Here is a 26,503-nt window from a genome sequence, read left to right on the forward strand (position 1 = left end):
CGGCTGGCTGCTCCGTCAAGACCTTGGGTAGGTGGAGCGGAGGCAGACCAGACCTGGGGCCGGCGTTCAGGCAGCAGTCCCAGAAGGCACCCATTTCTTTTCCCTTCTCTGCGCCCTTGAGGAACTCCAGCTCTGCCTTCCGGCAAGATGATCCAACCAAGAATCCTGCTCAGCATTCTTTTTTTTCTCCCCGCCTCCACCGCAGTGTCTATATTCATTAAAGAAATTAAAGAGATAACCACAAAGCTAGGTCCACACCCCACAAATAAAACAGTAGACATGAAACACCCTCCATTTAGACATTCATTCCACAGTCATGGAGAACTGACTGTTGAGATGTCCCTTGAGGGTGAAGATTTCAAGATAAATCAGATGGCTCCTACCATCCGGGAGCCCACAGCCCAGTAAAGAACAGAGCCATTGAGCAGATGTTACAATAAAATCTCAAGGACCTCTGTTGTTTGCCCAGGACACAATGTGGGCAGGAAGCAGGGAGTGGGGAATGTTCAGGAAATTCTTGCCTGGGTCTTGAAAGATGCATAGATGTTTCACAGGAGTACGGGAGGGGAAGGAGCAGGAGAACCGGAAACTACCTGTTATGTGTCGTGGTTCTCAAAGTGGGGTCGAGAGGGTGAGGCAGTTTTGTCCTCAGGAGACATTTATCTGTATCTATAGGCATTTTTGGTTGTCACCATTTTGGGTGATGCTACTGGCTTGCTGCTAACCATTCTGCAAGGCACAGGGCTGCACGCCCCGCCTCCCGCCCTGGCACCCTCCCCACCCCGCCTACCCCCTCCCCACCCCCAGCAAGAAATACTGTGCCCAGAAGTGCCACTGTAGAGAAACCCTGTGTTAGGGTAACTGCAGGTCATCTGGCATAGCTGAAAGCAGGGGGCAGACGTGAGACTGTCCAAGATGAAGCTGGAGAGGAGGAAGGGACCGTCATAAGGTCCTTCAACACCGAGTTAAGGAGTTTGACTTCATCAGTCTGTTGGTTGGGCCGGGTGGGGGGGTTGTCACTGGTATGGAGAAAGAATGGGAGCACAGCGATGGAAAAGGCAAGACTGATTAGGAAACTATCCCGGAAGTTCACTAAGAAATGAGAAGGGGGACAACTTCCCTGTGGTCCAGTAGCTAAGACTCCATGCTCCCAAAGCAGAGGGCCCAGGTTCGATCCCTGGCCGGACAACTAAGACCTAGCACAGCCAAATAAATAAAAATAAACATTAAAACAAGGGGGTGCCAAGTGAGGAGAACCAAGCAGTGAGAGCAGAAAGGAGCTGACCCAGAGGAAGTGCACAGAGGACGCAGGACCTGTTGGCGATCAGATTTGGTCACAGGGAGGAGGAGGAACGAGGCCAGTAGGCTCAGGCTTCTGGCCAGGGTGACTGAGAGGATGCTGGTTTTGGAAGTGCCTCCAGGTCAGGCCAGTGAGCATGGCTCTGTGGTACAGAATGCGGTGGGCGTCCAGACCAGGTCGTCCCAGCACACCTAGGGGCGCAGTCCCCGCTGTCTTGAGCAGAGCCGCGTGGTGTGCTCAGTGCAGGTGGAGCCCTTTCCCTTCGTTTTGTTAATCTAATGGTAATTAAGGCGTCCAGGAAGAGAATCTGAAAGCCAGCATTTTAACTGAAGGTAAATGACAGGAGGAGGGGAATTCTGAGGCTCCCTAACACACCCTGCTTTCCCGCCCCACCACTGAGGCGGGATAACTGCGGAGGAGACAGTTAGCTAACCAAGTGCCTGATGAGAAGTATTACAGCATCAGAGCCTCTTTGCCGGCACCTGCGACAGCGTCTAGAAACTCCTGCTGCCTCGAATTAACCTCTCCCCCCAGGTGCTGCGCATCAGTGGGTAACCAGGTAAAGAAGGCTGGGAGCCCGCCGGGAAGAAGGAATGACTTTCCTCTTGACGAAATCCACGTCCCTCTTTTAAAACCCGATTTTCCATTTATACTGGGAGCCTTGAAGTCAGGTTTGGCCCAGAGGACCACGTGGCACATTAAACAGCAGGCGGGAGTAGGGAGCTAGTTTTCGTGGGCTTCATGCCGCCCGTGGATCGGAATGTCAAGCCAGGCCTCCGAGACCAAAGCGGAGGGTAATTATCACCTCTCCTCCACAACGAGATGGCAGGAGTCAGCGAGCAATTGATTTTTTTTCCCACTACAGATATTTCACTGCTTAATTGGTAGTGACACAGATGGCTGGCCCTCCCCAGGGCGCCGCAGACCAAGCCTCCCCAAAGCAGGGTGCCCCCTCCTCCCCCCCCGGGACGCATCTCTCCCTCTGGTTTGCCATGCTCTCCCTGCACCTCCTCCTTCGTGTCCCAGCGAGGGTGAGCTGGCTCCCTGCGCTTTCAATTACAAAACAAGAACACGAGTGAATCCTGACGCGCTTTCCTGAGCCAGTCAAGCCCTCCCCAGCGACATATTGAGAGTCCGCCTAGAGCGGGACACCACAGAGAGTCTGGAAATGAGCAAACGGTGGACTCTGACCTCAGGCCGCACGTGGGAGATAAGCTATCCCGAGCCTACTAGACGCTGGGAGCGGTGTTCCGCTGGAATGAAGCCTGAAGCAGCCTCTTAAACCCAAACCCCACCACCATCCAGCCCCACCCTGTCGTCCTTGCTGTTGCTCAGTCACTGAGTCGTGCCCAGCTCTTTGCGGCCCGTGGACTGCAGCACGCCAGGCTCCCCGCTGTCCCTGCCCCACACCTACCCGTGCCAGGCCAACGGCTGTATGTTCGTTTGTTTGTGCTCTCGGGAGCAGACCTGATTGTGAACCTCAGTTCATGGTCTGCTGCCGTCATCAATCCAGGGAAGGCCCCTCTGAATTTGCTCTCTGCTTCCCTCCCATCCCTTTCTCCTGCCATAGGCAGCCCCTCTCCTCTATTCAGTGTATACCCTTGAAAAACATGAAGAGTTATCTTATGTAGTGTACTTCGATTTACATTAACGGTACATGCTCTAAAATTTTAAATCCAACTATCCATTTTAAAGGCTTCCCAGGTGGCTTAGTGGTAGAGAATCTGTCTGCCAATGTGGGAGATATAGGAGAAGCCTCTGGGTTGGGAAGATCCCCTGCAATAGGAAATGGCAACCCATCCCGGTGTTCTTGCCTGAGAAATCCCATGGACAGAGGAGCCTGGTGGGCTGTAGTCCATGGAGTGCCAAAGAGTCACGCACACGCGCATCTGTCTTAGAAGAACTCTCCAAGTTCTACACGTGTAGCTCGTCCATAGCTTCTGCCTGCCGTAGAGGCCTCTGTCCTGAGCATCCCGAACATTCACCCGTTCTTCTAGAGATGTGCATCAAAGTTGTTGCCAACTCTCTGCTATCCCAAAGAAAGCTACAGTGAATGTCTTTGTTCCTGCCCCCTGATAGATCTGGACAAAGAGCCAAGAGGCTCCCCTGGGTGCGTAGCCAAGAGTGCACTCCTGGCTTCTAGGTGTGTTGTTGTTTGTCTAGTCATGTCTGATTCTTTGTGACCCCATGGACTGCAGCTTGCCAGGCCCTGTCCCTCACCATCTCCCGGAGTTGGCCCAAGTTCATGTTCATTGCATTGGTGATGCCATCCAGCCATCTCATCCTCTGGTGGCCTCTTCTTTTGCCCTCAATCTTTCCCAGCATCAGGGACTTTTCCAATGAGTTGGCTGTTCGCATCAGATGACCAAAATACTGAAGCTTCAGCATCAGCATCAGTCCTTCCAGTGAATATTCAGCATTGATCTTCCTTAAGATGGACTGGTTTGATCTCCTTGCTGTCCAAGGGACTTTTAGGAGTCTTCTCTAGCACCATAGTTTGAAGGCATCAGTTTTTTGGTGTTCTGCCTTCTTTACAGTCTGGCTCTCACAACCATATGTGACCACCGGGAAGACCATAGCCTTCACTATACGGACCTTTGTCAGCAGAGTAATGTCTCTGCTTTTCAACACACTGTCTAGGTTTGTCATCTCTTTCCTGCCAAGAAGCAGTAATCTTTTAATTTCATGGCTACCGTCACCGTCTGCAGTGATTTTGGAGCCCAAGAAGAGGAAATCTGTCACTACTTCCACCTTTTCCCTTTCTATTTGCCATGTAGTAATGGGGCTTAAAGCTCAACATTCAGAAAACTAAGATCATGGCATCTGGTCCCATCACTTCATGGGAAATAGATGGGGAAACAGTGGAAACAGTGTCAGACTTTATTTTGGGGGGCTTCAAAAATCACTGCAGATGGTGATTGCAGCCACGAAATTAAAAGACACTTACTCCTTGGAAGGAAAGTTATGACCAATGTAGAGAGCATATTCAAAAGCAGAGACGTTACTTTGCCAACAAAGGTCCATCTAGTCAAGGCTATGGTTTTCCAGTGGTCATGTATGGATGTGAAAGTGGGACTGTGAAGAAAGCTGAGGGCCGAAGAATTGATGCTTTTGAACTGTGGTGTTGGAGAAGACTCTTGAGAGGCCCTTGGACTGCAAGGAGATCCAACCAGTCCATTCTGAAGGAGATCAGCCCTGGGTGTTCTTTGGAAGGACTGATGCTAAAGCTGAATCTCCAATACTTTGGCCACCTCATGTGAAGAGTTGACTCATTGGAAAAGACTCTGCTTCTGGGAGGGATTGGGGGCAGAAGGAGAAGGGGATGACAGAGGATGAGATGGCTGGATGGTATCACCGACTCGATGGACGTGAGTTTGGGTGAACTCCGGGAGTTAGTGATGGACAGGGAGGCCTGGCATGCTGCAATTCATAGGGTCACAAAGAGTCGGACACAACTGAGCGACTGAACTGAACGGGGCTGGGTGCCATGATCTTAGTTTTTTTTTTTAATGTTTAGTCTTCTAGGTATGCACAATCTTAAATCCATGAAGCTCTCTGCCCATTGCCCTAAGGAACAGCTGTACCAGTGTTCAGTCCCACCCACAGTGAATGAGGGTGCTCTTTTCTTACACCAACATTTAGAACTGTCCAACATTTTGGTTTTTTAGTTCATGTTATAAAGTCGTATCTCTCTTATCTCTTTGCTTTTTTTATTTTATTCATCACCGACTCGATGGATATGAGTTTGAGCAAGCTCCAGGAGTTGGTGATGGACAGGGAGGCCTGGCATGCTGCAGTCCATGGGGTCGCAAAGAGTCTGAGTGACTGAGCAACTGAACTGATAAAATTTTTAAAAGTTCCATTTACTCTTATTACTATCTCTTGGCTTTAATTTGAACCTTTCTGATTACTCATGATGTCTGCTTCTCCTTATATACTTATTTGCCATTCAGGTATTTTCTCCTTAAGGAACTGCCTATTCATAGCCTTAATTAATTTTCTGTCTTTTTCTTGCTGATGCGCAAGGATCTCTTGTATGTTATTAACTTCTTTTGGTTGTAGACATTGCAGGTATCTTCTGTCACCTCCAGTTCCCTTTGTCTACTGACATCTTTCTTTGAACAGAGAATCCCTAATTTGCTAAAGGCATTTTAAAAATTTTTATTTGTGTTATTGATTCATGCTTTTGGAATCCTAAGAAATCCTTTCTTACCTATGTCATGAAGATATTTTCCCACATTTCATGAATTCCTTTATTAGCTCTATCTTCCACTTTTAGGTGGTACAGCCTACCTGAAATCCACCTTTGTATTTTGTATGAGGTAGGGATCCATTTTGTTTTTCTCTGTTCAGTATGACGATTGTCCCAATAGCATGTACTAAAAAGCATCCTTTCTCCACTGAGCTGTGATTCTATCTCTACTAGACTTAAAGTTTACACATGTGTGTAGGCCCATGTATATTTCTGGCCTCTCCATTCTGTTCCACGGTCTGTTTAGCAGTCCCTTCCTACCTCAGGACCACAGTTCTTATTACTTTGACGCTGCAGTATGTCTTACTATCTAGTAGGACAAGTGTGCCCTTTTAGCTTTTCGTTTTCAAAATTGACTTAGCTATTGTGGATCTTCATTCTTCCTCACATCTTTGAAATATCTGAGCACCTCAAAAAAAAAAAAATTTTACTGCCTGTTCATTAGAATTGTATTAGATCTTGTTAGTATGAGGACTGGATTTTTAAAACATTGAATCATATTATCCATGAACATGATTTATCTTTATATTTACCCAAATAACTTTAACTGTCCTTTAATAGAGTTTTCTAAGTTTCTCCATAGAGGTATTCATTCCTAAATATTACCTGCTTAAATTATAATTTTGAATGAATCTTATTTTCCTTTTTTTTTTTAAGAAAAATTGATCATTGCTATATTAGGAGAATGCTATTTTTTTTGTTTTCCTTGTATCTGGAAATTTTGCCAAATTCTCCTATTACTTCTAAAAGTTTTTCTCTGCATCCTACTGGATTTTTAATAAAAATATCATCTCTAAATACTCATAGTTTTGTCTCTTTTAATGCTTCCAGCTCATTTCTTTTTCTTGGCATATGGCATTGTTCAGGACTTACAGTACAACAGCAATTCAACAGCTGAACTGTTCAACACCATTGAATAGCACTGTTGAACAGCAGTAGTGATAGTAGTGATATTCTCAACTTGCTTAGGATTTAAAGGGAATGCAACTTTAAGTATGTTTCATGAGGGTTTTTTAGTAGCTAGCCTTTATCATGATAAGGAAGTTTGTTTTTATTCCTAGTTTTTTTGAGAATTTTAATCATAAATAGTGTTATCAAATACTTTTTTTAAAACTTAAGGTAATATATGATTTTCTCTCTTTTATGCTATCAATGTTATAAACTAATATATTTCTGATATTGAATAATCCTTACATTTTTAGAATAAACCTTACTTGATTACGCTTTTTAAAAAATTAAACTATAGTTGATATGTTTAGTTCACTTTTATGACTTTTCCATATCATTTTCATTTTCAAATTCATCAGTGTGTAAATAGTCCTATTCTTTTTTACCTTTTTTTTTTTTTACCATTTTTACCCTTTCTTGAATAGTAAGAATTTCTTAAAAAGTGAATATGTCTATGAAAGTGTTAGTCACTCAGTCGTGTCCGACTCTTTGCAACCCCATGGACTGTAGCCCGCCAGGCTCCTCTGTCCATAGGGATTCTCCAGGCAAGAATACTGGAGTGGGTTGCCCTTTCCTTCTCCAGCGGATCTTCCCAACCCAGTGATTAAACCCAGGTCTTGCGCACTGCAGGCAGACTCTGCCATCAGAACCACCAGGGAAGCCCTGATATGGCTATAACTATTTCTTTTCTCATTCAGATTTTATTTGTGTCTCCTCTGTTTTTGCCAGTCCTGCCTGTCCTCAGTGCCTTTGCTTGTGCTGTGTCCTTTGCCTGGCATGTTCGCCTCCTAGGCCCTTGGTGGCCCAGGTGGCACCTGTGTGCAGATTAGGAAAGGGCCTCTCTTTCTCAGGCAGGCCCAGCTCCCACCTACCCCCTCAGCCCTGTGTGCAGTGCACAGCCTGCAGGCCCACGCGTAGCAGCCCTTCCCACTTCCCAGCTTCTCATGGTGCCCAAGGCTGCCCATTCTTCAGTTTTCAGCTTCCTTGGGGAAACCTTTCTTGTCTCCCCTGACTGAAAGTAATCTTTCAACTGCCCCCTCCCTAAATCCCTCCTTCTCTCCCTCCCCCTCCTCCTTTAAACTCTCACTGTGTGTCATTTGTGCATCTTGTAAGGCATTTATCTCGTTTTCCCTTATGTCATATTATTCTGTGTGGATGTCTTATAATTCCAACTGGATTAACCCCTTGAGGTTAGAGACTATGGTTTATTTGTCTTTAGGTCCTCCCTCTGCCAGTGGGGCTCAGCAGATGTTACTTATATGAATGCTTGAGTATTAAATGCAGAGCACTTGTGGACACAGTGGGGAAGGAGAGGGCGGGACGAATTGAGAGAGTATTCACATATATACACTGCCATGTGTAAAATAGGAACTGCTGTCTAGCACAGGAAGCCCAGGTCAGTGCTCTGATGACCTAGAGGGATGGGATGGGAGGCTGGTGGGAGGAAGGCTCAAGAGATACATGTAGCCGAGTCACGTTGTTGTACAGCGAAAACTAACACAACACTGCAAAGCAATTGTGTGTGTGTGTGGGTGTGAGTTGTTCGGTCATGTCTGACTCTGCAACTCCATGGACTGTAGACTGCCAGGCTCCTCTGTCCATAGAATTCTCCAGGCAAGAATAGTAGAGTGGGTTGCCATGCCCTGCTCCTGGGGATCTCCTTGACCCAGGGATTGAACCCCGGTCTCCTACGTTAGCAGGCAGATTCGTTACTGTCTGAGCCATCAAGGAAACCCAAAGCAATTGTACTGTTAAAAAACAGTAAACGTAGATGCTAAGAAGAGCCCTCTCTAGCATTGCATAAATGGTGTCGGGGGTGGTCTTTAGAGGGAAAGATGGTGGCAGAGCACACGTGAAGGTCATGGGGACGGAGGATACATTTACTGAGTTTCACATGTGCCAGGCACTTTGCTAAATGCTTTCACAGTTTACTTCTCTAAGCCTTCTCAACAGCCCTTTGAGACAGGTGCTACTATTAGCTCCATTTTGCTGCCAAGGAAGCTGGGCACCGATGAGTCAGCAGTGGCGTTGGTGTACCAGGCCTGGTCTGCCCGACTTCAGAGTTCGGGCATTCAGTTACAACCATGAGCAGCCTCCTTCGATCACACGGTGGTTACCATTTATTGAGGCATTGTGTTTGATGCTTACAGATGTCATTTCTAATCCTGATGCCAAATGTACCAGGTACCGAGTATCTACACTTGGCAGATGAAGAAACAGAGGCTCATCAAGGTTAAAGGACTTACCTAAGGTTACAGAAATGGGAAGTGGTTATAATCAGATTTCTCTGACCCCAAAGCATGCCCTTCGTCTGTATCACATACACAGCACTTGGGGCCAGCAAGAAAACCCTGCTTCTGGGGTGGAAGAAGGGTTTTTTGTTTGTTTGACCACATGGCATGCAAGACCTTAGTTCCCTGACCAGGGATCAAACCAGTGCCCCCTGCAGTGGAAGCACAGAGTCTTATCCACTGGGCTGCCAGGGAAGTCCTGGAACAAAGTTTGTTTGTGTAGGAAGGTGAGGCGGCTGAGGTAAGAAAGGCAAAGCTGCCTCCGGCTGCAGAAGGCCTTCCTTCTCAGGATGACTAATTAAGACTGACTTCTGGAAGTCATGGCTCAGAAGGTAAAGAATCGGCCTGCAGTGCAGGAGACCTGGGTTTGATCCCTGTGTCGGGAAGATCCCTGGCAAAGGAAATGGCACCCCACTCCTGTATTCTTGCCTGGAGAATCCCACAGACAGAGGAGCCTGGTGGGCTCCAGTCCATGGGGTCATAAGAGTCAGACAAGATTTAGTGACTACGCAGCCAGCAGAGGCAGGGCCCTTGTTTTGTGGATGGAGCAGGATGGCTGGATCCCTGGAGGCTAAGGGAGCCTGAGCCAACTGGAGCTCTGCCCGAATCTGTGCTCAGGGAAGCGCAGGGCTTTGCACAGCTGCAGGGACATCAAAGCACTCAGGTCTGCAGAGAAAGTCGTATCTGAGCAGATCTGCAGCTTGCGGAGATGGTCCGTCCTACGCATCCGTGACTGCAGCCTTTTGAGCCTGCTTGTTTCCCAAGGACGTCAGGACCATCTCTCCTCAGCCTCCTAGATCTCCCCCGATATGGCTTCTGAAGGGCTGCTGGGAAACCCCCAGGGTAGGCAGTGGGGATTTGTCAAGGATGCGTGGCCAGCACCCTCCACACCATCTTCATTTCCCGGAGCAGAGCGCCCCCCTCCTGCTCTGTGTTCAGAGGTTGTGGGGGGAGCCTGGTGCAGATGGCATTTCTGACTCTTGGGCACCACTTAGCCCAGCCCCACTGGTCCTCTGCAGGCCACGGCGTGACTCTCTAGAGGTGCCGTCGCCCCATGCCTTACCAGCGCCTGTTCCTGCCCAGGTCGTTGCTGTGGTCATGGACCTCTTCACCGATGGCGAGATCTTCCAAGACATTGTGGACGCCGCCTCCAAGCGCCGGGTCCCCGTATATGTCATCCTGGATGAGGCAGGTGTGAGCTCCTTCCTGGAGATGTGTCAGGGCTTAGAGCTCCCTGACTTCCGTGTGCGTGTAAGTTGTGCCCCTGGGGCAGGGCAGGGGTTGGGAAGGAAGTGGGATGGAGACCCCCTCTGCCCCTTCCTCGGCCTGCTCCCCAGTTCAGGGGTCCAGGTGAGCAGCACTGCCAGCCCCGTTCCCTCTGTCTGAAACCTTGCCTCATGAACTGATAACCCTAAACTGCACGCCCAGCTTAATACTTTATCCCAAGGCTGCTGAAGCTGAGTGGGGAGGCTCTGGCCCAGTCCTGGGTGCTCAGCCCACAAAGTCACTGTCAGGGTTGAAGGTAGGGCTGTGTTTCTCTGCTGAGAAGCTTTGAGAGCAGACCAGGGCTTCCCTGGGCCCGTCCATGCCCAAAGCAAGACTTGCTGACCTCCTTGGGCCGTAGGAAGCAGAGTCAAATGCAGATAGGGGCCAGCAGGCAGGACCCTGCGGACAAGAGGGCTCGTCCTCTGCCCAAGAAGATACTCGGCACAGAGCTTCTAGGCTCCCAGCCTGAGTGACAGCACCCTTCTCTTCCCGACAGAACATCCGTGTCCGCTCTGTGACAGGTGTGGGCTTCTACATGCCCATGGGGAAGATCAAGGGGACCCTGTCATCAAAGTTCCTCATGGTAGATGGGGACAAAGTAGCCACTGGATCCTTCAGGTGAGTTGGGCCCTGGTTGAGGGGGGTGGTCTTTGTTCTTGGTCAGAAATGTTCATGTTCAGAAGGATGCTGGACTGGAGCCTCCACGGTCCTAAGTGTCATAAGTCTAAGACACACTGTCTATTCTGATGGCAAAGAATAACCCCCCCGACCAACCCCTTCCCTCAAACTCTCTGGCTGATGGACTATTCAAGAAAGACGGTCAACTTCTGTTGACCATTCAGTATGGCCTGGCTTCCACCGTCCACAACAACAGGTTGCATTTTGAGGCTGGAAGAAGACCCCGGCAGATGGAGCAATTAATAAATGGCATCAGCCCTCTTACATGGTTAAAGTATGGTGCTTTGCGGATGCCGTGTGTTCTAAAAATTCAGAGAAGAACTAATAAGAAATGAAATGCTAGTAACAGTAGTGGCAGCTGCAGATTCCACTTTTAAATGTATGTTTGTGCCAGGAACTGAGAAACCTTCTGTATACGCTGTTGGACTTTAGCCGCACGACAGCTCTGACCACATGCCTCACGAGCCCCATTTTACAAGGCAGGCAGGGCAGAAAGCAGGTTTGGATCCAGGCCTGACGTTTCTCGCCTTCACCCTGCACCCACTGCCTGCGTTACTGCACGTGAGGCCAAGACCTGGACCCGAGGGAGTATTTGGGTCTGTGGAGGGAAAACAGCTGGCACAAAGGCAGCAAGGCGTCCGCTGGATCGCCTGGTAGATCGGGTCGGACCGTGCGGCGGGGGTGCTGAGGTGGGCTAGCCAGGTGGCGGCTGGTGGGGCGGGGCTGTAGCCCGGGGCATCATGTGTCCTGCTTTTCCATCCCCGTGTTCTAGCTTCACCTGGAGTTCCTCCCACGTGGACAGGAACCTCCTCCTTCTCCTGACGGGGCAGCACGTGGAGCCCTTTGACGTGGAGTTCCGGGAGCTGTATGCCATCTCCGAGGAGGTAAACTTGTACCAGCAGCTGGGCCTGGCAGGAGGCGCTGGCAGGCCCGGCCTCCACTACTCCTCCACCGTGGCACGCAAGCTGATCAACCCCAAGTACGCCCTGGTGGCGGGCAGCCGGCCCCCGCCTGGGGAGATGATGCGCTGGGCTGCCCGGCAGCAGCAGGAGGCCAGCGGCCGTGCCGAGGGGCAGGAGGAGGGCAGCAAGGGTGAGTCGGCCCGGCGCCTGGAGAGCTTCCTGCACGACCTGGCCACCCTGGAGCAGGTGCTGCCCCCCGTGGAGCCACTGCCCCTGGGAGAGCTGAGTCGGAGGGACGCCCGAGGGGTCTCCCACCTGCACACGGACCTGAAGTCCAGACGCCGAGAAGCCCTTGCCCGACACGGCAAGGGAGAAGCTGCCAACGGGGAGGCCACCCTGGCCAAGGAGGGCAGGCGCTTTAGCAGCAGGATCTTCAGCCTACGGTCCAAGAGGCCCACGGCACCCAATGGCACAGCCAGCGCCCTTTCCCCCAAGGCCTTGGCCGAAGCGGAGTTTATGACAGGGAAGAGGCCCAATGAGGGCTCCAGTGCCGACATCTCAGGTGAGTATTGTCTCGCCGTCCCCCAACCACACCACCATCCCCAAGGCTCCCCACACCTCCGACCCTGCTCTAGTAGCCGCCTCCGGGCAGGAGAGCACAGAGCTCTGGGCCCCACCATTCTCATGTCCCCATCCCACTCTGGCCTCTGCCTGCATGTGGCCTGGGCCAGCACTGCACATCAGAGCTCCGGGTTCCCCTTCTCCAAAGGCGGGGAAGAGTGAGCCTGCCCGGCCCAGCTGCTCCGAGGACATGAAGTGCTCAGGACAGTGCTGGGCACAGGAGTCTTCAGGGAGCTCTTGTTACTAGTACCACAGGCTGGGGAAGCATCTCCACCATAAACTACCTCTGAACCTAGAGCTCCTCCTCAGCTTCTCATTCCTCTCCGGATCAGGTGTTGTCCTGGACAGACACACCCCACCAGTGCCCTGACCCACTTTTCCTCACTTCTTTTGTAACAGCTGGACGTGGCTCCTCCCTTTGTTCATTTGAGAAGTGGCGTTTACCATGCTGCTTACTTCTGGGGGAGATTGTCCCTGCTGGTGGTATCTTTCTTGGGGGGGGAGCTCTGGAATGGTCTCCGGAGTGGCCTTTCCTGGCTGGTGGGGACAGCAGGGCCGCTGCCAGCTCCTTTTCTCATGTCAGCATCTCTGGGATTGAAGGGGTTTCCGTGTTGGGATTTCTCCCTCCCTCCAGGCTGTGGGGCTTTGCAGTGGTGAGCCCGGGCTCCCTGGCTGGTCAGGCGGGTGATGGCAAGGCCTTGGGTTCCAGGATTCCTGGGTCCCCTCGAGGCCCCGGCTTTGACCTGACCCTGGCTGGAGTGCAGGTCTTCCCCTCCATTGACACCCCAGCTCTGGTGCAGAGCCTTACACACTCAGTCTGTGCCTCTTAGAGTTGGGACAGGCCTGGAGAGTCCGAGAATTTGGGCACAACAGCAGTGTCAGGGCTAGAGTTACACTCAGCCAGGAAGCATTTATTGAGCACCTCCATGGGCCGCGGCCTCTCTTACTTGGCTCTCAGAACAGCCACAGAGGTGACAGATGGAAGCTCGGAGAGGTGAATGACGTGGCACAGGAAGTGGTAGTGGGGCCAGGACACAAAGCCAGGCCAGGGCCCATGTCCAGCCAGGGAGGGGGAGCTGGGCCTGTCCCATCCCCCCGGGGCTCCCTGGCTCCCCCGACACCAGATGCTGCTGCTGCTGCTCTGCACCTCTTGTTTGGAAGAAGGGTTGCCATGGTGAACACCTGGCAGGGAAGGGAAGGGGAGGGGCAGGCCCAACCACAAAAGGGACCGTTTGCCACGTCCTGACTGGAGGTGAAATAGAAGCTTTATCTTCCTTCAGCCCCTCACCCCGAAGTGCTGTCTCCATAGAAACAAAAGGCCATCATCTTCTCCCTTCCTGTTTCCTTTAGTGAATCTCAGCATCAGGTGCCCCTGCTTGGATGACTTGGACAGTCACTGATGCTGCTGCCCTTTTGAGTGTTTTCACGGGGTGCCAGTAGCCAGCCAAGCAGCCGGGGACCAGGCCCTGTACCAGCTCCTCCCCCGAGTGCCTAAAACGCAGAGAGAGAACCAGAGACAGAGAAGGGCAAGAGTGCAGCGGCCCATACCAGGGATGTCTAGCAAGATCACAGTAGTCCCGCTTCGCCCCTTAGGAGACACACAGAGCAGCCTCATCCAGCAGTGTCTGCACGCCTGGCAGGCAGCCAGCCCTGAGGACCTGGAATTCAAGCCCCTCGTGAGGCCTTTCCTCTGGAAGGCAGGGCAGGAAGAACAGACTCCTCTCTCCAAAGCCCCTTTGGGTGGCCTCCAGCCTCACAAATGTTTGACTGGCTTAGTGCCTCTTGTCAGGCAGCAAAAGCTTATTAGCAGGACTTCACGTGCCAGAGGGTCAGGTTACCGACAGACGGGAGTCCCTGATGTTGGAACTAGCGATCCTAGCATGCGTGGAACTGCCATCAGGGAGAAAATCACGTTAGCTGCTCCCTGGGTCCCTCCAAGGAAAGGACCCCGCTCCTCCAGTGAGCACTGAGAGCATCACCAGAACAGCTATCGGAAGGGTCTCGGCTCCCAGTGCCTGGCTCCCCAAAGCTGGCGCATATCCTCTCACCTCCCAGGGCTGCTTCCTGGCTGAGAAGAGGAGACAGGGGTTGAGCCTGTGGGGTCGGGGACGGGGCTGGTCCAGAGGCCCCTTTTTGAGCTCTGGTTCTGACTCCGTCCTTTCTGTCTCTGTTGCCCTCTTGTCAAGGGAGAAAGCCCAGGCCGATGACAGAGTGGGTGAAAGAGAGAAAAACAGGAGGGCTGAGAGCTGACAGCCTGTAAAACTGCTTGATAAGAAGTATACAGTTGTCAAACAGCGTGCAGGGTTTTGCACACCCAAGTGCGGGCCCCCCGGAGAGCCTTCTGAAATCCCTTCCTTCAGGTCAGGCCGCTGCGGGCGGCCAGGTGGTTTGAAGGTCCACAGCTCCCTCTAGTGGTGGAAACCGAGCGCCCTTTCCTTGAGGTTTTTCTCCTTGGCCCTGCGCTTGGCGCCTGTCAGCATCTTCCCTGAGCCGGCCACCTGCGCCCGTCCAGGAGCTCCGGATTCTGGGGCAGAGACCCCACCTCAGGGGACCGCAGTCACTGGAAAGCCTGGTGAAAAGAGAGAGGAGTCGGTCCCGCTGGGCTGGGCTCAGAAATCTGCATTTTAAGCAGTGTTGTCTGAGGGTTGTCCCACGCAGAGGCCCTCGGAGCAGCAGATCCAGTGACAAGGCTCTGCCCTCAGGGGCTGCTGGGTCGGGGGAGGAGGTTCCAGGTGGTGTCCTGAAGCCCCCCACCCTTAGTTCCCCGGGAGAAGTCCCTGGGACACAGCCAGCACTTTTGTGCAGCAGGGTAAGAGGAGGAAGGGTGGCACAGGCTTGGGCTGGGCACCTGGAGTGTGCTGGGTGGACACGACGCTGAGCGTCCTTGCGTGGCAGCCCTGCCTGATGGCGTCGTTTTACAGGCGAGACCCCAGAGGTGCAGAGAGGCGAGGCCCTGTGTCCACGGCCACGAGGGGGAAAGGGCCGCAGGCCTCCTGCCTCCCAGGGCCTCACACAAAGCGTCATGTGGTCTCTGGAAGGTTAGGGTAGGCATCTTCCCTCCGTCTTTAAAGGCAGTTTGGAAGGGCCAGAGGCCTGGACACATGGCTGACTCTCCCCCAAGTGCCCAGAGGTGCAGAGGAAGAGGAGAGTGCCTCTGGGTCACCCTCTTCCAAGGGCCCCTGAACCCCGGCTTTTAGATTTATTATTATTTTTGGTTGTTGCACTGCACGGCATGTGGGAATCCCAGCTTCCCCAACTAGAGATCAAATCTACAACCCCTGCCCTGGAAGCACAGAGTTTTAACTAACCTGTGGGCCACCAGGGAAGTCCAGAGCCCGGCTTTGGTTCCCAGAGTTCCCTGCAGTGACTGCAGCCACAGGTGCGGTCAACCCTTTCCAGGGCTCTCCCAGGTCCCCTGATTCATGCGTGGATGGGCCACCCTGGCTGGCAGTGTGGGCTGGCTCCTAGGGCTGTGCTCGCTGGGCTCCCAGATTTCAGATTTGCCTGGGTCATTTTCCGGGTGGCGGTCTGGTCCCCTGTGTGGGATGGAAGACTGGGTAAATGCCAGTCTTCAGAGCGCCAGGGTTCAGGGATCCTTAAGGGGCCAGGCCTCCAGTTCCAGGGTGAGCCTCCTCAACAGCTGTCTTGTCAAGATGGAGTTTCAACACTAAGTGTCAGACCTGAGCTCAGGAGGGCTTCCCCTGTGGCTCAGAGGTAAAGAATCCGCCTGCCAAGTCAGGAGACGCAAGTTCGATCCCTGAGTCAGAACGATCCCCTGGAGAAGGAAATGGCAACCTATTCCAGTATTCTTACCTGAAAAATCCCATGAATAGAGGAGCCTGGTGGGCTACGGTCTGTGGGGTCACAAAGAGTTGGATACAACTTAGTGACTAAACCACAGCAAACCTGAGGTCAGGCCTCAGCTGATGTTCTCAGACTGCGCTCTGATTCCATAAACCTGAGCACCATTACCAGCCAGGGCCTCAGTCACATGGCACAGATGAGGGGAGCTGACTGAGGATCCTTCAAGGAGCTAATCCCACTGGGCTCTAGCAAAGAAGCAGGTGTCCTCGGTCCCGCTGGCAGATGTCAGAATCTCCTGCCCTGTTGGTTTCTCTTGGGCCCGGCCAGGGCTTCCGTCACCATCTCCATGGGTGAAGGCACATACGTCACCCAGCCACCATCCACTGAGGCCACTGTAGATGCTCTTGCTGTTAGTATTGGCATGAATCCTTACGTAGCTTCGGACCATGAACTCCTTACTGCCAAATTCAGACTGAAACTGAAGAAAGTAGAGATGACTACTAGACCATTCAGGTATGACCTAAATCAAATCCTTTATGACTATACAGTAGAAGTGAGAAATAGATTTAAAGGACTAGATCTGATAGACAGAATGCCTGATGAACTATGGATGGAGGTTCATGACATTGTACAGGAGACAGGAATCAAGACCATCCCCAAGCAAAAGAAATGCAAAAAAGCAAAATGGCTGTCTGAGGAGGCCTTACAAATAGTTGGGAAAAGAAGGGAAGTGAAAAGCAAAGCAGAAAAGGAAAGATATACCCATCTGAATGCAGAGTTCCAAAGAACAGCAAGAAGAGATAAGAAAGCCTTCCTCAGTGATCAATGCAAAGAAATAGAGGAAAGCAATAGAATGGGAAAGATTAGAGATCTCTTCAAGAAAATTAGAGATACCAAGGGAACATTTCATGCAAAGATGGGCTCAATAAAGGACAGAAATGGTAGGGACCTAACAGAAGCAAAAGAGATTAAGAAGAGGTGGCAAGAATACACAGAAGAACTGTACAAAAAAGATCTTCATGGCCCAGATAATCACAATGGTGTGATCACTCACCTAGAGCCAGACATCCTGGAATGTGAAGTCAAGTGGGCCTTAGAAAGCATCATTACGAACAAAGCTAGTGGAAGTGATGGAATTCCAGTTGAGCTATTTCAAATCCTGAAAGACGATGCTATGATAGTGCTGCACTCAATATGCCAGCAAATTTGGAAAACTCAGCAATAGCCACAGGACTGGAAAAGGTCAGTTTTCATTCTAATCCCAAAGAAAGGCACTGCCAAAGAATGCTCAAACTACCGCACAATTGCTCTCATCTCACACGCTAGTAGGAGAAGGCAATGGCAACCCACTCCGGTACTCTTGCCTGGAAAATCCCATGGATGGAGGAGCCTGGTAGGCTGCAGTCCATGGGGTCACTAAGAGTTGGCCCGACTGAGTAGCTTCACTTTCACTTTTCACTTTCATGCATTAGAGAAGGAAATGGCAACCCACCCCAGTGTTCTTGCCTGGAGAATCCCAGGGACGGGGGAGCCTGGTGGGCTGCCGTCTATGGGGTTGCACAGAGTCGGACACGACTGATGCGACTTAGCAGCAGCAGCAGCAGCAGCAGCAGCAGCCCACACTAGTGAAGTAATGCTTAAAATTCTCCAAGCCAGGCTTCAGCAATATGTGAACCGTGAACTCCCTGATGTTCAAGCTGGTTTTAGAAAAGGAAGAGGAACCAGAGATCAAATTGCCAACATCCGCTGGATCATGGAAAAAGCAAGAGAGTTCCAGAAAAACATGTATTTCTGCTTTATTGACTATGCCAAAGCCTTTGACTGTGTGGATCACAATAAACTGGAAAATTCTGAAAGAGATGGACATACCAGAACATCTGACCTGCCTCTTGAGAAACTTTGTATGCAGGTCAGGAAGCAACAGTTAGAACTGGACATGGAGCAACAGACTGGCTCCAAATAGGAAAAGGAGTACGTCAAGGCTGTATGTTGTCACCTTGCTTATTTAACTTCTGTGCAGAGTACATTATGAGAAACGCTGGGCTGGAAGAAGCACAAGCTGGAATCAAGATTGCCGGGAGAAATATCAATAACCTCAGATATGCAGATGACACCACCCTTATGGCAGAAAGTGAAGAAGAACTAAAGAGCCTCTTGATGAAAGTGAAAGAGGAGAGTGAAAAGGTTGACTTAAAGCTCAACATTCAGAAAACTAAGATCATGGCATCCGGTCCCATCACTTCATGGCAAATAGATGAGGAAACAGTGGGTGACTTTATTTTTCTGGGCTCCAAAATCACCGCAGATGGTGATTGCAGCCATGAAATTAAAAGACGCTTACTTCTTGGAAGGAAAGTTATGACCAACCTAGAGAGCATATTCAAAAGCAGAGACATTACTTTGTCAACAAAGGTCCGTCTAATCAAGGCTATGGTTTTTCCAGTGGTCATGTATGGATGTGAGAGTTGGACTATAAAGAAAGCTGAGCACAGAAGAACTGATGCTTTTGAGTTGTGGTGTTGGAGAAGACTCTTGAGAGTCTCTTGGACTGCAAGGAGATCCAACCAGTCCATCCTAAAGGAAATCAGTCCTGAATAATAATTGAAAGGACTGATGTTGAGGCTGAAATTCCAATACTTTGGCCACCTGATGCGGAAAGCTGACTCATTTGAAAAGACCTGATGCTGGGAAAGATTGAGGGCAGGAGGAGAAGGGTATGACAGAGGATGAGATGGTTGGATGGCATCACCAACTCGATGGACATGGGTTTGGGTGGACTCCGAGAGGTGGTGATGGACAGGGAGGCTGCTGCGGTTCATGGGGTCGCAAAGAGTTGGACACGACTGAGCTCTGAACTGAACTGAACTGAATGTGTGTAGCTTGCCTCTACCCGATTGTTCATTGTTTTCAGCCAGTGTATATCTGTGCACTGTCTGCTCTGTGCCAGACACTGTGCTAAGTACCTGGTGCAGCAGTGGACAAAGTGATGGGACTGTGCGACACGGAGGGCCCTAGAGGCAGCCTCAGCAACCCAGGAGGATGGAGACTGGAGGACCACCCAACTTTGGGCCCCTTGGAGCCACAGGCTGGTGGACTGTCGTCCGGCTCCCCTCCCACCTCCTCAGTGCTCCACCTGCTCTCAGATGGCCTCCAGGGAGGCTCAGCTGGACGCTCAGAGAGTCCCAAGGCCTGGGTCCCGCCCAGCTAGGCAGGGGAAGGGCTCTACTCAGACCTGTTCAGCGTCATTCTTGCTAATGGCCCACGAGAGGAGGCCAACGCCACCTCCATGAAATTCACAGCTGAGGTGATACAGGAAGGTGGTGTGAGCCCCAGGAGACGACTCTGGCCCTGGCAGTGTGGAGAGGAACCAGAGGAAAAAGAACAGAGGCAGTCAGTACCCCAGGAGAGCTCCTCGCAGCAACGGAATGCTGGTCTGAGGGCAGGAACCCAGCTGGCCTCCACCTGGGATGTAAAGGCAGTGGAAGCGCATGGAAGGGGCCTGGGAAGAGGAGAGCTGTGCCTCGCTCCCCCTTCTTTCCTCCTGATGAAAGGTGTTCCCTGTGCCCCCTAAGCCTGGGGTCTGTGCCACCATGCAGGCCAGGTGCTGGCATAAGCCCTGCCAGCTCTGGGGGCTGCTGGCCCCACTGCCCCCACTATCAGGTTGGGCAGAGGGCACAACTGTCCCAGCAGTGCCACCCCAGGGATTCACGAAAGCGACTGTGGTCGCACTTGTGAGACTGCGATGCTGCATAGAGTATTCGCTCCTGGTGAACCACCTTGCTGAGGCTTCCAGAGTGTCTCGGCAGTGAAGAACCCACCTGCCAACGCAGGAGACGCAGGTTCAATCCCTAGGTCAGGAAGATCCCCTGGAGTAGGAAATGGCAACCCACTCCAGTATTCTTGCCTGGAGAATTCAATGGACAGAGGAGCCTGGCGGGCTACAGTCCATAGGGTCACAAAGAGTCGGACATGACTGAGCACGCATGCACAAACCACCCTGCTGAGGCCAGGAGACGGCAGATCCCTTGATGTCCCAGCCAGAGGTGGTCTGCATAAGGACATCAGGACAGGACCTTTCATTTTGCTTTCCTAAGGATCCTATGAGCTGGTTTCAATAGGTTGGGAGGGAGACAGTGACCCCAGCACCCAAATCTGAGGTGTGGGCAGTGCACAGGAGAGGCGCTGGGGGCCAGCCCAGTGAGTGCTTCGCCTACAGCCCCTCACCTGTGTCCCTTGTCTCTGCAGGTAAAGGCAGTCCCAGTCCTGCCAAGAACAGCAATTGTGTGATCTCCTGAGCCGCGAGCCAGCTGTCGGAGGACCTGTGGACGCCCTGTCCTGTCCTGTGGAGACACAGCTCAAACCCTGCACCAGTTTGCACATTGGAGTCTTCTGTTCTTCCACCCCAGCAGCCTCCATCCTGGCCTTGGGACCCTGCATCCCGGATGTTAGGATCCGCAGCATCTCAAGTCAGCTGCATGCCTCCACAAGGCTGTCGAGGCCAGGCAGGCTCACCCCCTGTTTACATGAAGTGGAAGCTTCACTACCATCTGCTCTCCCTTATGCCCAGCCCGCTGCCTCCCCTGGGCCAGCCTTGCCCTGCAGGCCCCAGGTGGGGTGAGCCTACATCTTTATACCTGAATGTGATGGGCTCTCCGGGGCAGCTCCAGTTCCCCAGCCTCTCCTTCCCTGGGCTTCCTGGTGCTGCTGGTTCCTCAAGAGGTCTGGTGGAATAGAAGGGACGAGGACAGGGCTCTGAGCCAGGAACCCGGTCTCACTCAAGCTTCTGAACTCAAGGTGGGAGACTCAGCGAGGATGGCTGGGGGCTAGGGGGTGAGGCCTTCCTGGCCTGTCCCTGCAGGCTCCTACTCTAGACTCTGCGTGGATTGAGGGCAGAATTTGACCCTGCCATTTTGAGAGCCCTGGTGCTGGGGTCTCCTTTCCCTCCCCAGCACCATCCTGAATGGTCCAGTTCTCCTTGGCTACTGCAAGCCGATGTGGTGGTTCCCTGAGGGCCTTTACCTGAGGCCCTCCTCCCCTTCTGTGCCTTGATCTGCAGCCCCAAAGCAGGGAGACCCTGGCTGATGCTCTGGTGGTGTGGGAGGCTGGGCCCATCTTCAGGAGTGTTTGCCTTCCCTCCACCCCAGAACCCAGGGCTGGCCCTTGGTCCCCCTCACCAGCCAAGATGTACGTGCCTTCTGTAGTTACACATTGGCCAAAACCAGCCTTGGCCTCCTGCCAAAGCCAGACTGTACTGAGGCGCCTCAGCCTCCCTGGCTTCGAAGAGCCCTGGCCTAAATGCCACAATGCCAGGCCAGGAAGACCAACTGAAAATCGCATACCGCCTTCTCTTCATATGTGTGACTGAGCAGATCTACAGAGAGCCAGAGTGGAGTGGGGAGTGGACAGCAGAGAAACTGCCGGACCACAGGGGCTGAGCTGGCCCCGCCTCGGGCCGGGTTGTTGGGGGGCCTGGAGAGCCCAGGGCTACGGCAACTGCGAAAGCACCACGCTCAGCCTCTCCCAGCCTCCTACTTCTGAGCCAAACTCTTGTCCTCACCTCTTTCCTTCTGCAAAACCCTGGGCACCGGCAGCACCTTGGGGAGGGTCCAGGTGCTCGGGTGGCGTAGACACCAGCAGGGGGAGCAGGGGAGCCCCGAGCATCCTCTGAGAGGAGCCTGGCCTCCCAGGGGGGCGGGAGGAGGGGCAGGGGAAGGAAGGGAGGACTTGGTTCCCGTGGTGGGTATGGGGCCGAGGGACCTGATCCCCCCACTCCCTGAGCTTGTGTGAGGATTAAACACTTCCTGGGAACTGTTTCCTTATGCACCAAGCCCTGGCGACATGGCCCTGCTTGTTCTAGAGGGGAAAGGAGCAGGGAGGGGGCTACACCTCAGCTCAAGGTGTCTGTGGGGAGAGAGCGCCCTTGGTGGGCAGAGTGGACACCTCTGGAGGCCAGAGGAAGGGACTGGCTCCTAAGCGATTGCACCAAGGGCTGCCGTACCTCCCCTACAAGAAGAAGTGAAAGTGAAAGTCGCTCAGTCGTGTCCGACTCTTTGCGACCCCATGGGCTATCCAGTGCAGGGAATTCTCCAGGCCAGAATACTGGAGTGAGTAGCCTTTTCCTTCTCTAGGGGATCTTCCCAACCCAGGGATTGAACCCAGGCCTCTCTCACTGCAGGCGGATTCTTTACTAGCTGAGCTAAGCCCACCAAATCTTTTTCCTGTCTCCCACCCAAAGCAGGCCCAGTTCCCTCCCCTCCCCTGACATGCAAGAGGCTCCAGACTGGAAGTCCCAAGTCTCTGCAGCCTTGAGCCAGGCCGTCCGTCCTGCCCCAGCTTCTCGCTGAGCCAGCCCAGGGTGGTTCTCACTCTTTTCAGAGAAGCCAAGCGGGGTGGGAGACCACGTGTTGAGGAGGATGCAGCGCAGTGTCCTGGGAAGAATGCTGGCCTGTGACGGGACACCTCTCCCCGTCCTTACAGAGGTTCGGGTGAGCCGGGCTCATAGCTGAGGACCCTGGAGTCCTAAAAGCAGCTTGTCTGCCTGAGCTTCAGCCCTTCCATTCTGCCTCTCAGCTTCTCGGTTCCAGTATTTGTGCACACTTGGTGAAATATCCCCTCTGTCATCAAATCTCAAGGGGACATCTGGCCTTCCCAGTTGGACGGCAGGTTCAAGGATGGATCATGCCCTTGGTCCCTCTGCAGCAGCTTCCAGAAGGCTGGTGACGTCAGAAGGACTCTGGGAGGAATGGGGAAGAAACAGTGCTCTGGGTACGGGGCCTGGCTTCGTGGCCCCCACCTCACCCTGATCGCCAAGCTGCCCACTGTCAGAGTGCAGTGTCTGTAAACTGAGTGCCACCAACCGGCACAGCCCCCTGAGAGGCCAACCTCGTGGGGGGAGCAGAGGCCCTTGAGGTCTGAGGCCTCGCCCCATTGGAGCGAGAAGGTGGGACCCCTGCACGGGGGTTGGGGGTGGGGGGCTTGCCCTTGACATTTGGCGAAACTTCCCAGTGTCGCTTGTCAGCCATCCTCAGGGTCTGTTTAGCCCTGATCCTTCAGGGGCGCTTTTGAGATGGCCTCAGCCAACAGCACTACTCTGCGCCTGTATGGACCCTAATAGAAAGGCTAGACCAAGAGGGCAGCCTTGAGATAGGGAGGAAATGGGACCAGAAGTAGGGTGGGGGCTGTTTTTTTCTTTTTGCTGTGACTTTTTTTTCTCTTTTTAACTTATGAACACCTCCTATATGCCAGTCACTGTGCCAGGTGCTTCAGTTACCCCAGGGTCTCGTCATTTCTTTTTTATATTTATTTACTTATTTGGCTGTGCCAGGTCTTGGTTGCAGCATGCAGGATTCCCCCCCCCCCCCCCCCCCCCGCCCCTGAAGGATCTTCAGTTGCAGTATAGGATCTAGTTCCCTGACCAGGGATCAAACCCCGGCCCCTGTATTGGGGTAGCAGAATCTTGGCCATTGAACCACCAGGGAAGTCCCACACTTGCAGGTTTTGAACTAAGAAAAAATTCAGGGAAAGGCCCTTTGCAAAGTGAACAGGAAGTTTTCCCATTGTGAGCCTGGGGCCTCTCGTTCTGGAGACTGAGCCTCACAAAGTTGTGTGATAAGCAACTCAGCTCTTAACCGCTTGCGTTTTTCAGACCAGGAGGACACTGTTCACAGTCCCACAGCACCGCGGACCCAAGTCTGCTCCTCCGGCTCAGGGTTTCCTGCCTGCAACACTTGGGACCCCAGATTCTCTGCTGGGAGAGGGTCTGTCCTACACGTGGTAGAATGCCTAGCAGCGCCCCAGCCTCCCTGCTGGCTGCCGGTAGCACCTTCACAGCAGAAGCGTGTGTTAGTTGCTCAGTCGCATCCAGCTCTTTGCGGCCCCGTGGACTGTAGCCCGCCTGGCTTCTCTGTTCATGGAATTCTCTAAGCAAGAATACTGGGGTGGGTGGCCATGACCTCCTCCAGGGGATCTTCGCAACCCAGGGATCGAACCCAGGTCTCCCGCATTGCAGGCGGACTCTACTGTCTGAGTCCCCAGGGAAGCCACAGCACCCTTCAGGTGAGACCACCAAAAGATAGCTCCGGAAGTTGCCAAGTGTCCCTGGGGGTTAAAATCATTCCAGTTGAAAAAGAGCTCTTTGAGCTCAGTTGAAAAGGCCACGTGCTCCTCCTCCCTGGGCTGCTTTCCTGGGCATATCTCCTGCAAAACCATTCCTTTTGTTTGACAGGACACTTTGGCCCAGAGACTGGTTGACTTGCCAAAGATTTTGCTTTCTGTGACTGACATAACAGCATCTTCCATCTTCATTCTAGTTACCTAGCTAAGCTTGTCCCCGCCTTGGACTCCCCGGAACAGGTGTGTTTATGTGCCATATCTGTCTTACTCCACTCAGCCCTGCCACGTTTCCTCCCAGTCTGTTTCCCTTCCTTCAGTCTTGGTTAAAGTCCTACACAGACAGCACCGTTGGACATTACCTGTGTGTTGCCCAGCCACGTCCCCACCTCCAAAGGCAGCCAGGGCTGACAGCAGAGAGACATCTGCCCTCCTCCGCGCGGGCCGGTGAGGACTGCTCCTTGGGGTGCCGTGACACGTTCTGAGTAAACATTGACGAAGCCCCCTTAGCAGCTAATTAGCCCTGCCATGAGCTGTGCGTATAGTTTATTGCCTGGCTCTGCGCCCCGTCCCTCCCGCCTGGAGGACCCAGCGGCTGGCACTGTCATCGTCTGCACTGCTGTTGCAGCAGCAGCAGGAGGTGTGGTGCAGAACAGGCACCCTGGGTTCAGGAAGCTGAGCCAGGCCAGGGTGGAGAGGACGCACACCTTAGGAAGTGGTGGGGTGGATGCTGGCGTGTTCTCTGGGGCGCAGGGGTGGGGAGGCAGGGAGGAGGGCATCACTAGATCAGCCAGAAGGCTTTGAAAAGTTGGACAGGTCTGACTGACTCAACCCTCCTCTGTGAAGCTTCTGCCCTCCCGGCTCTGAAATGAAGAAGGCCCTGCCTCCCACTCCCCCACTCTATGCTGCCTGAAATGATACACACCCATTCTGCGCCTGGAGACAGGACGCCGTCTTTCTGCCTCACCGTCGTATCTGCAGTATCTGCTTAGTAACGACTCATTTGATGATTGAACACTTGACAGCCATGTGATACAGAGAATAAGTCAGGCTCATACATGTGGGTGGTGTCAGAGGCTCCAGAATTGACCATGACCTTGCAGTCTTTTTTTTTTTTTTGGGTTCTGACGCACGGCATGTGGGATCTTAGTTCCCCCACTAGAGATTGAACCTGTGTCCCCTGTGTTGGAAGAGCAAAGTCTTAACTACTGGACCACCAGCGAAGTCCCTTAGACCTTTCAGTCTTATTCCTGACTCCTGAGACTGGACAGGGAAACCAAACAGAATTTAATTTCTTAAGGACTTTGAAGTCCTTCCTGATCAAATCCTCTGGGAAGGCTTTTCCTTTCAGCTTGTGTCCTCAGTGGACAGTCTTCATCTCCCAATGGCCCAGGTCTCCAGGCCTCTCCGGCTGCTCAGGAATAACCCTGTCTGCGTGCTTCTTGCAAAGGCTGACACGAAAACAGAGAAGATGGGCTTTGAGGTGAGGAAATGTGTCCACAGCCATCCAACAAGTCAAGGGCTCGAATCTGGTTATTCAGACCCTCCTAGGGCACTGTCACTGCATCCCACGGTCTCTTCCAGTGATAGCCACTTGTCTGCAGCCACTAGAAAGCAGCTCTAGGGACAGATGTCCATGTCGTAGGAGACCCACTGGGACCTGTTACGGAAGTCAGCAAATGCCTGGGGAGCCTAGAGGAGGAAGGGAGGAAAGGCAAGAACAGGCAGCATGCCTGCAGAGGCCACAGTCCTCTGGGCACAAGCATGGGAAAAGCACATCCCATCCCATGCTAAGAGCCAAGAACCATGCCTGGGGGCCCTCACTTCCCGAGGAGCAGCTGGACTCCCTGGCTCATCTCCTCCTGGAGGTCTTGGAAGCTGGGCGATTGGACAAGGAAAGGCATTTCACTGCGGTACCTGGAAGGCTTTTTTCATCTGTTCATTCAGTGGATATTTACCGCATGCCAGGCCTGAGGATGAATGATGAGCAAGGGAGTCCCTCGCAGATTTAGCATGGGGACCCATCTTGCTTGCTGTCATCTTCACTGAGGCTTGTGGCAGTGAGAGGACAGAGCAAAGGGGGCAGGCTTCCCCACTCTGGCACACATCAGCTAAATGACCCAGCAAGCTGCTCCGCATCCATCTGAGTACAACGGGGATACTCTTGGTACCATTCTGCTGAGGCCAGGTGGAGTGAAGCACTCAGCTCAGTGGCTAAGATAGATGGAGAGCTCCAGAAGGGCTGATGCCTCTGGTGGTGTGACTCGGAGGGTGGGTTGGGGGTGGGGGGTGGGGAGCATTTCCCTCCTGGGACATTCTCTTCTTGATGCTT

At 52.7% G+C, this 26,503-nt stretch overlaps 1 protein-coding gene across 1 annotated transcript in view; it reads left to right on the forward strand.

Annotated features, from left to right (window-relative positions):
• Positions 1-21,889, forward strand: part of FAM83F (family with sequence similarity 83 member F) — a 36,823-nt gene extending 14,934 nt beyond the window's left edge. Inside the window, exons 2-5 of the mRNA XM_069581657.1 lie at positions 9,875-10,042; positions 10,554-10,675; positions 11,508-12,199; positions 20,308-21,889. Coding sequence (XP_069437758.1) covers positions 9,875-10,042; positions 10,554-10,675; positions 11,508-12,199; positions 20,308-20,357 — 1,032 coding nt within the window. The 3' untranslated portion in view covers positions 20,358-21,889. The remainder of the gene's footprint in view (positions 1-9,874; positions 10,043-10,553; positions 10,676-11,507; positions 12,200-20,307) is intronic.
• The last annotated feature ends 4,614 nt before the right edge of the window (positions 21,890-26,503 follow it).

The sequence above is a fragment of the Ovis canadensis genome, chromosome 3, assembly GCF_042477335.2.
Source record: "Ovis canadensis isolate MfBH-ARS-UI-01 breed Bighorn chromosome 3, ARS-UI_OviCan_v2, whole genome shotgun sequence".
NCBI lineage: Eukaryota > Metazoa > Chordata > Mammalia > Artiodactyla > Bovidae > Ovis > Ovis canadensis.